Source organism: Rhipicephalus sanguineus, unplaced genomic scaffold, assembly GCF_013339695.2.
Source record: "Rhipicephalus sanguineus isolate Rsan-2018 unplaced genomic scaffold, BIME_Rsan_1.4 Seq11288, whole genome shotgun sequence".
Lineage (NCBI taxonomy): Eukaryota > Metazoa > Arthropoda > Arachnida > Ixodida > Ixodidae > Rhipicephalus > Rhipicephalus sanguineus.
The window spans coordinates 4,650-15,317 of NW_023614376.1; the positions used below are offsets into that span (position 1 = coordinate 4,650).

General features: G+C 42.2%; 1 protein-coding gene across 1 annotated transcript; it reads left to right on the forward strand.

The window, feature by feature from the left end:
- The first annotated feature begins 351 nt into the window (after positions 1–351).
- Positions 352–8,548, forward strand: LOC119376203 (U3 small nucleolar ribonucleoprotein protein MPP10-like). The gene is given in 13 exon segments (XM_037646131.2): positions 352–490; positions 493–842; positions 844–900; positions 1,921–1,972; positions 3,708–3,813; positions 3,815–3,846; positions 4,573–4,722; positions 4,725–4,744; positions 4,985–5,137; positions 6,301–6,408; positions 7,154–7,205; positions 7,208–7,377; positions 8,380–8,548. Coding segments are annotated over 13 exon segments (1,497 nt in total). The 3' UTR covers positions 8,488–8,548.
- The last annotated feature ends 2,120 nt before the right edge of the window (positions 8,549–10,668 follow it).

The window sequence follows — 10,668 nt, forward strand, 5'->3', positions numbered from 1 at the left end:
ACCAGCGTTGTAAAGAGAAAATGGCGGCGCCCACAGAAGACACATTGGGATCCACAGCACGTAGTCTCGATTCCGACCAAGTGCATGTGGCCAAATGCCTCGAAGAATTTGAATCATGCACGAAGAAACCGGAAACATTTCTCGAGTAAGTTTCAAAATGCAATTAGTGTTAACGCGAGAAAAGACAATCGACCCAGAATGACATTGCCACATGTTCTGCTATCTTGAAGCGCTTGAAGTTTGTTGCTTTAACAGGCTCCTTTCTTTTTTTTCCTTCTGCGTGGCAAGTCCAGCTGGAGGTGGCGGAAACAATGAAGAGGTTAACAAAGGATCTGTACGATGTCATGGACCATGGAAAGCAAGACAGTTTCCTCATCCAAAACAGAACTGCCGTCACTGGTTGTTGACAACTTCGACGACGAACAGATCTGGCAGCAACTGGAACTGCGAAACACTCGCCTGGTGAAAGACCTCATTTCGTCGGTGTCCCGGTGGCAACCAAGTCTAGCATTAGCTTCGGCGTAGACTTGGGTAAGCAGGAAAGTCAACAGAGGCCCGAGAAGCATTACCCTGAAATTGACAAGTTGGATCTCGCGGACGTCGCTGCGGAAGAGGAAGATGACGAGGACGATGACTTTGACTTATCGGATGCGTCTGAAGGTGATGAAGACTCTGAAGAGGAAGCCGATGATGACGGGGCTGATGGCAGTGAGCAGGGACAAGCACGAGATACACAACCGTCGTCTATCGTCGATGACGCGTTCTTCCGTCTTGCCGACATGGAAGCGTTCGCCGATAGGGAAGAAAAGGTCGCGAATGCTCCAGGAAGCGATTCAGACGAGGAACGACATTGATTATTTTCGTGAGCTTTCGTCAGACGAAGACGATCCAGAAGAAAAGGTTAGTGCCTGGCTTACTTCATAATTACTGGCGATAGTGTAAAGATTTACCCACTAAGTCACTGTTAGCTTTCTGAAGTAGGCGTTTGTTGCTTGACGCATCGATGTCCGAACTGGCTATATGCTGCAACGATGACCAAAGTTCCATATGATTGTGTTAAACACTTCATGTGAACATGAAATCCACTAACTCCACATGCTTCGTCAGTGTTGTGCGGTCCTTAATGAAAACAAAATTCATGCGTACATTTATGCAGAGACAATCATTAGTGCTTGTTGTTGCAGAAAAAAAAAAAACAGAATAATTCTAACTGTCGTGTTTCTGTACAGGGTGGCCGCAATGCTACGTACAATGACTTTTTTCGATCCCCCTGCCTCCATGCCTGACAGCAAAAATGCTAAGAATGCCGACAAGGCTGCCACAAGGTAAGAGATTTGGTTTCATGCATGTTCTGCAAACAAGAGCTCAGTGAAAGCTTTATTTTCTTTGAGCTACGGTGCTGGTGTAGGGATTTGAGAGTTCTATGGACTGCCTCACAATAAAATATATTGCTCATAGAAGAGATCAACCCTGAATTTTTTTAAACGAAGGTAACAATCTCATTTAGGTCACATCATGTGAAGCAACCTGCTCAGAGGAGGGAAATTAATGTTAGCCAAAGTGGATGATGAGAGAAAATGAGGCCACGCTCGCGCATGATTATTAAATAGCATTTTAGAGGTCACAGGAAAGCACATAGGAGGTATTCATGTGACGTCATCCGCAAGGGACACCAGCAGCAGCTGCGTGCGCGGTTGTCATCGTATGACTATAACCAGAGTGCTTAGCGACACTAGTTGTTTTGGTATCTTTTCTCATTTTTTATGACATCAGACAGTCGTATGTTGGATTACTGAACAACCACGGCTATGTTGACCGGACATAGGCACTTGCAGGTGCCGCATGGCGGGACGAGCTCAGCGAATACCTCCTATAGATGAGATGAAGAACTTGTATTAAGTATGTCTCATTGGCGATCAGCTGCTCATAGCACCATCAGAAATCACCAGCGACTTGATGGCACTTATCAGCAGTGATATGCACTTAGTGATTTCTCTGAAAGAGTGAGCTGCCGTGCTTTACCAGAACTATCTTTATATAGCTGAGCCACTGAGCTGTACCCGGAGAAACATCTGGTATGTGTTAGAAGTGGTTTTCCTATGTAGCTTATGCAGACATCGAATGCTTTCTGTTGTTGCTTCTGCTGGCTGCTGCACCAGAAGAAGATTTGCATATGCTTTCAGTGGTGTCACATTCCAGCTTGTAGTGCTTTTGAAACCCTAATGGCCTTTGCTGTATGGTGCAGGTGTATTTGCATGCCATATGCTTGCATGTTTAGGTCACTTCTGATTGTATCAATGCAGCAAGAAAGGATGTAGGCAAAACTTACTTGGTGTTCATTTTGTCCCATGAATGATAAATAAATAGGGATTAGAACTGATACAGCGACAAAGATCTCTCAGTACCAGCTTTAGAAATTTGGATTGTGCTGAAATGTTTCAAAACTATGAATTTGTCATGGCTGGTCAAACCAGGTCCACATCACATGACTGGATACCCAAACTCAAGTGCATTGGGTGTGTTGTAGTACCATCATAAAGGCACGTTCACACTGAGTAGGAATCCGGAAAGTGGAGAAGCGGATCCGGAAAGCGGACGTGGATCATCTGCGAAAGCGGAAAACCCGCTGCTGCTTGCCCGGATCGCTCCCAGACCGATTTTCTCCGTGGAAAAGTTGGACGCTTTGGCCGTAGCCAATCAGCTGTGCCGCAATTGGCAGCACGTGCACCATGGATTGGCGGATTGCTCCGCCCCTGCGGTGGAGTGGGCAGAAGGCAACGCAGTTGGTCTGAAGAGCCGCGTGCCCTCGCTGTGAACGTGCCTTAGGAGCTCCCCTGTGTTTGGGGTTGGTACCCCCAGGTGCAGAGTTTTTTCTTTTTCTTTTTTTCAGAGTACTGGTTCAGTATACCAACTTGCTCCTCTCTCTCGTGCCTCATTTCTCTCTCGCTCCTGTTTTTATGTAGGACTAATGGACACAGAGATACTAACCAGAACAGCACAGCAAAAGACGATGTTCAAAGTCATCTTTCGAGCAAAGCCAGAATTCGTAAGTTATTATTATGCTCTGTGACTTGCTTGAGTTAATTGTGGCTGACATTGGCTTCCTTGAGGTGCAGTGTTGAACACTGGTGTTTCAGTAGCAGAGTTTCAATCACTGCCTCTACAACTGATAGTGCGGTGTGCTCGCTTAGTTGAAGAGCTGGATGAAAGTGTTGTTTCCCATAACTTTAAACTCAAAAGTGGGTCTAATAAAGGTCACTGCATAAATTATTGAATGCCCAAGATGTAACAAAATCAGTTCTTAGTGATTGATGATGCTACATAATGGTGCGGTTCTTTCCACCATAGGCTGTCAAATTAAAAGAGAGCAGTAACTTTAGCTGCGTATTTCATTTAAACAGGCTGTCGGCATTTGTTCTAGTTACTGGAGATTGTTCTAGCCCAAGCTAACATTTGATGTAGTGGCTTCTTGCACGGATCCTGCCTGTCGTTCATCATGTCTTTCAATCCTTGACATTCTTTAGCGCTGTTTCACTGACTTCTCCAGCAAGAAATTCTTTGTCGTCTATATACTGCAGTACTGGTGCCTGAAAGGTGCTAAAACTAGAATCATTATGTTCACTTTCTTTTACTCCGGCAAAAGTGGTGTGTGCATGACTGCTTGCTTTTGTTGATCTGTTGCTTTGGGTGCCTTTCTACCTGTACAGATAAGAAAAAGATTAAGCAGTTTGAGGAACGAAACCTTGAGCCGCGGCCATGGCGACTCCAAGGAGAGGTAGAAGCTACCGCAAGACCTGAGAACAGCCTGCTGCAAGCACATCCAGTTCGATCATGCGACTAGGCAGCGTGAGTATGCATGGACATTATGAATTTGTCACACATGCGTTAACTGGTAAGGTGACTAGTTCTGTTGTGTCATGGGAGTGCTGCAGATCAAGTGAGGTTGCTTGTGCTGCAAGAATCCTCCTGTGACAACTAATTAAGGTGCATTAAACATGTCATTCTGCAAACCTGTATCTAGAGTGTGCAAGGTAATCTACTCTTTATTTCAGCAGTGTTAGACTAGAATAGTCAAGTCTCCATTTATTATTGCCAGGGTCATTTATTAGATGAGCTGTGTTCATGACCTGCTGAGGGGTCAATGATGTTTTAGTGTTGCAAGTTATTTTCTGCATATGGCACTAAATGCTAGTTTAGTGTATACGAAGAGCTAAAAAATTCTCTGTAATTGTGCTGGTGCCATAGAAATGTGGTGGTGATGATACTGAAGCTGAGCTCTCTTTAAATGGCAGATTACAGATGACCTGGATCTGGCATAAAAAAAAGTTTGTGTAGTGTTCTGTAAGACATTGAGGGTGCAGAGTTATTTTGAGGCTGAAGGGTCATTTATGCTTTGTTGCACTATTAGGCACATTGCACACTAATTACAGCTCCTCATTCTCAGTTTGGACCGGTGTTACACTTGGCACTTGGCAGCAATCTGGCCACTGCCGTTCCTGTTAGTAATCATTGCAACCGAAGTGTTGCGTCTTGCACAGTGCACATCAACTGCTTGGTATACTTTGTTTGCAGCTGTTGCGATCACCGATGAGACTACAAAGTGCCTAGAGGATGTGATACTCCAGAGGATACGTGACAAGGCCTGGGATGACGTGGAACGAAAGACTAGACCAACGGAGGAACCGTTTGAGCTACGCCGACGTGTCACACTTGACCAAGAGAAAGCAAGCTCAGCTTAGCCCAGGTGTTTATTTTTATTTAAAAAAAAAAATGGGGGAAGCAAGTTGCACATTTACTGTCGAGCAACATGCAATTGTTTGGGGATTAATTCCTTTGTGTTCGGCTTGCATGGTTCTGTTTGCATTGAATTACTCTTAACCAGCATGTGTAAAAATGTTACATGCGAGCTTTGAACTATCATGAATGTCTTGCAGCATCAAGATCCATTTTAATGTACATTTGATGTTATGCTTTGTACCATTAGGTTTACGAGCAGCAGTTTCTTGACAAGCAAAAGGCCGCAGATGAGGATGCACTTCCCAAAGAGAATCCTGCTCATGTTGAGATTCGAACAGCCATGCGGGACCTGTTCACGAAATTGGATGCATTGTCCAACTTCCACATGATGCCGAAGCCTGTAAGTTTTATGTAGTTAACCTTAAAGTGCTGCTTTCTTGTTGTTTATGAAGCTCAGTGTGGCTATAGCACTGCTTCATAAAGGTAGTTTGCTTAACTAAAAGACTTGAAGGGCCCGTCACCAGCCTCTTAAAATTAAAAAAAGAAACGAGCGCGTTATTCTCTCCTGGCGTTTCACGTCTTTCTTGTGTACTTCGTGACGCAGGGACCGGGATTCACTTGATGTCATTACGGTACATACTCTCGAATGGTCCATATACGCGAAATATCAGGTGTGAATTGTCTCCTGCAATGCTTTGCCATGCAGCCACACACCCGTTCTTCCTTGTCTCGCATGACTATTGTGCGCGATCAACTGATTTCACTTCATTTTGTGTATTTTTGACTGCGCATTTGGCGGTAACAGCATGTAGCCGACAAGCGCAAAATCCTGATAGGCTCCGCGCTTAACGCTGGCATTGTACACATGCTTTTAAGGAATAAGTGGCGAGGAGGAGATATTGCCTGTAGGAAGGGTAGTGAAGGCGATAAAGAAACCACATCCTCGTCTTTGAACTCGGGGTGGTGAGTGGCCCTTTAAAGAAGACTTTCTTGGCTCTAGTTTCACAGAAGTATAGGGGGAAAAAGGGAGAAAGGATACTTGCATCTTAATTGCTAAGATGCTTGGGAAGATGCACTATTCTGTATGGATGAATGTGTGCCAGTAGCATTATACCATAATGGAGTCTTGGAAATGGGTTCTAACAATAATCGCTCGATTATTAGCTTTTTCTCTTGGAACAGAATAGGTTGTTATACACATATTAAAATGTACAGTACAGTCTACTCTTAAAAAAGCAGCTGGCATGATTGATAAAGAAATTCTTATGCACCTGAGAGTAGCATGAAACCGCAAGAAGAAAATATATGGGTTTGTTAAAGAGAAAACTTCATGATTGAAAAAAAGTTTATGCTTTTCAGGTGATTGAACCTGAGTATAGTTAATATGACAATTTTTTCCTTTTGTGAAACTTAATCTTTCAGATTTCCATAGAAGTGTTTCACCATAATTTTAACTGAAACTCAATGTAGCTCTTGATACGAGTTGTCATTTTGCCTAATCCATTTGATGTGTACATATAACATCATTGGTAACGATTTTTCTTCCTGCCCTTATTCTCACAGGTTTCAGCTGAGGTGAAGGTGGTTAGCAATCTTCCGTCATTGAGCGTTGAAGAGGTGACCCCTGTAGGAGTGAGCGATGCTTCCCTTCTGGCACCTCAGGAGGTCAAGGTAAGAAACTTGACCAATCTTGCATTCTCAAATGTGCACTTATTAGCCAAGTGCTTGAATTTGCAACTGTTCTGTGGGGATCAAAGGTTCACCATTTTGCTAGCACTACCTGGTATTACCACTAGTATTTTATACTAAGTTCTTAGGATGTAGTAGTTGACCTGCCTGCATGAATTTTAGTACCAGGCATCCTTAACGTTACTTCAGGGCATCAAGGGTGCTGCTTGTTAAAGGTTGATTGACTGATGCCATAGTGCTATAATTTCTTACAATTCTGCACAAGCTTTGTTCATTCTGAGAAGAAGTAGGCTTACTCAATCCTTTTTTTATATTGCACACCGAAAATATCTTTAAAAAATATAATGTTTCTTCTTTTGCACAAAAAGTTATTATGGCAGTACTTTGTAGCAGTTGACATGGTGAACTTAAAATCTCTAGAGTGTTGTGCAGATACTCTTGTTGCACTCTGTTTTGTGAGGTTGCCAATCAAGTGAGCACGCCAGAATGCTTGTCAGCTGTTGGTAAATGTACGTTTACAAAGAATGCTCACCAATTGCATGAAGTAGTAGGCCAAGAACATTCTGCTACTCTATGAAGTCCTAATCTTTTTCTTTTGTTCTGCAGCTTTTGCTCACCTTGCATTTTTATGCACCTGTTGTTAATTGTTTGTTGATTTGGATTACATTTGTTGCTTTGTGTACTCCCTTGTAATTTTTATATACAATAAAAGAACTATTGGTTCCAGACCAAGCCAAAGGGAGAGCTTGTTTCCAAGGGTGAGAGGACCCGCACACAGAGATGAGAGAGCGGAGGCTGAAGAAGGCTCTCCAGAAACGCCGAGCCGCCAAGGCTAATAACAAGGCTGGCAAGGTCACTGAAGAAAAGAGGAAAGTGATCAAGGCAACGAACACAGAACTTGCCAAGCCTGTCAAAGGTGCAAAATCAGCCAAGGGTGCTAAAGCCGTCAAGGTACGTCTGCTTGAAACTGTGCTCTGTGCGCTTTTCTACGTTTCATACACCTTAGTATGATATCGACAATCCTGGCTACTCGGCTAGGCCACTGAAGTAAAAATTGGGAAGGCAGAGAGTCTGTACTAAAAATGTGGGACACTGTTGATATGCTGAACAGTATCGGTTTTATGAAGAAAATGCTGTGTGTTCACATGTATGATATTTTTTAAACATCTTTGGATTGGACAGAAGACTAAAGTCCATGGCAGTGTACAAAGAGCTATAGTTTATAGCGAAAAGAGGTGTGCCTACTGAGCAGCCTTTTCTGATTGTTGTGGTTTTCATTGCTTAATTGAACCACGATATACAAGCATGGATATAATGAACTATTATGAGTATATAAGTCAGGGCGAAATCAGTTAATATATAATTCATTTTATTATCACTGTGTGTGGTTACAACAAATGTTTGATATACATATAGACAATATTTCTTGTGTTTTATTCAATTTCATTATAGTAGCGAGGTTTAAATGGAATTGTACAGAGGGACCTGAACGCAGTTGTAGTGCATGTCATTATATATAGTGATCGGAAGACACATTCACGTGTAGAAATGTGCAAAAATTGGACATGGGACGCATATGGAGACAGACATCTGTTACTTTACTTTACCATAACTATTGCACAAAACAATGAACAATTTTTATGTGTTTGCACTTGAAGTGTGTGCAGACTAAACTGCAAATCTGTGTTCTCGAAACGTTTTATTACAACGCAAGGGCTGACCTCATGTATAATACCTCATTTATGTTGCTGTCACCTTTGCTTCTGCAGTAGATAATTGAAATGCTTTATCAACAAAGCAGTGCAGCTTAGTAGTATATGGTAGGCTGAAATGTATGTTGTCACGTTTTCTGTCCTTTCACATGGTACAGCTTTTAACCCTGTGCATTGTTCTCTCATGATATGGTTAGGTCTTGCACTGACTGTGGTCTTCGATTGTCACCGTATTTTTCAGGGAAAAAGTGACAAGTGGGCAGAGAAGAGCCTTTCCTCGTCGAAGAAGTTCTTCGAACGGCTTCAGGATCAAGTTACGTCTGCTGTTGCACCAGCAAAGAAAAAATGAAAAAGAAAGATGCTGTTGTTGCTGCTAATTTTAAGTTGTAAATACATGTATATAATATCCATCGTCATGCCTGTATTCAATCTGCTTGAAGTGTATTTTTCTGTATGTAATTAAACTATATTGACATACACATTTTATAATAGTGAGATAAAATGAATATCATATGTCTGTTTTATACAAACCAGCATCTTTTCACACAACGTTTTTTTACTTCTTTGACATGCCAAAAGCTACGAAGCATAAAAATTTGTTTCACATGCAACTCTATCTGGGTAAATACAATGTAGCGTGACATTCACCAGAGTTGCTGAAATCCATTTTCATCCAATGCTGTAGGTGTGACATGTAGTTCTTGCACTTTTGTAAGCTTGCAACGAATTCCTGTGGCACAGTGCCATTTGTTACAGACTCAACAGGATGTACCATGCTCAATTAAACGTAGCCTGAGAACTTTTCTAACGTAGTATTGAGAAAAAAAACTATGCACTTGTGGAGACCTGGAGCGCACTTGCATTTACAAGCTAGTTTGCTGTGCTGAACCAAATGCATAAAGTATGACGCTAAATTTCTGTCTTGTAGCAATGCACTGTGATGGTTAAGTGGAAAAACAGTGCAGTAGCACCAAAATTCAGCAGTGCAGTAGCTTGAGCATTAAATGACTAATTTTGTAGATGCTTGACTCCACTACAACTGTAGCTAAAGCTACTTTAATCGATAGCTAGGGACGTTTTTCTCATCCTTGTGTTCTAGTGAATTGGATGCTTTGAAGAGGATTCATCCTTTGTGAGAAATGTAGCACTCACTAATGCATGCCGTTTTTCACTTAACTCTACGTAGTGGATGTCAGATGTGCCTGGAGAGTGTGGGTGATTAAATGCTAATCCAGCAGTCCATAGCATGTGGCCTAATATCTCCCCACCTTCATGAAATGTGTCGTGCAATATGTGGGTGACTTCAGATGCTCGCAAAAACTATGTGAGGGAGCCCGTGCTGCATGCCTTGTAGTTGATAGGGTTGTCAGCAAGTGAGCGGAAGTCGGTGAGGAGGAAGAAATTATAAACATGTTAACTGTATGGTGCCCAGCAAGAGTAGCAGTGCTTAGCTTGTGCTAATGTAATAGGACGTGCAATGGTAAGCAAACAACGTGAGACCACATGGTAGCAGTGAGGGAGTGCCTTTGATTGGCTTGTGCACTACGGTAAACCCAGAACACTAACCCTGGGGTTAGTGTTCTGGGTTTTGCTGCCATGCTTAGTAGAGTAGTCTAGAAGCTGTGTCACCGGTCTTCATTATGCCAGGTCAGGAGAGTGGGTGTGGGCATGTTGCATTGCACTGGCTGAGCACAAAAAGTCGGGTTAGATTCGCACATGGCTTATGTGTCAACCCTGTATTTTACTCAAGGGCCTTCCCATAGGTTCTACAATCTTGCCCACTATCTCTTAGCACTGCACTGGGCTAATGGGATGTACAGGGGAACTTGAAAATGAACATTACATTGGTAACGGGCACTGTGCAGTTGATGCAGCAATTTGGTCACGTAGAGGATTGCTAGAAAACCACATCGGGGAAGCTACGATAGCATTAAAAGAGAGCTGTATTATACTGCAACATGCATTTGTTGTTATTTGTTATTTGACATTGTTATTTGACATTTGTTATTTGACAATTTAGATATTACAAGGCAAATGTAGTTGCTGTTCTTTACGGAAATTTTGTGGCAGCACTCCATCCTTGGTATATTGATACAAACGTTGACTGATAGGCAGCAAACCCAGCCACTACCTGTGCAGATGGTGGTGTTTTTCAATGTTGTTTTTTGCCAGAGAAAGCAGAAAAGCCACAATGCCACATGTTTAGTCAATAATGCGAACTTTATTAAGGAAGTGTTAGTGAGGCTATCTATGCATATTGGAAACGAATAATTTTTTGGCTTTCCCTGCAAGAATTTAATAAGGCTTGTTGCATTTAAAAGAGCAGGTGAAAAGCTTATGAGGTAAGAAGATTTTTAAGTTTGACCACAATTTTTGGGGATGCTTCTTAACACTGCAAAACTGCAAGAATCTTAACTGCTGGTATCTAAATTTTGCGAGTTGTATTACAGTATATTCTGAGCACTACAGCTGTACCTATAAAGACTTCGCAATCTAATTAATGTGTCATAAGTTGCTCTGAAGGCATACC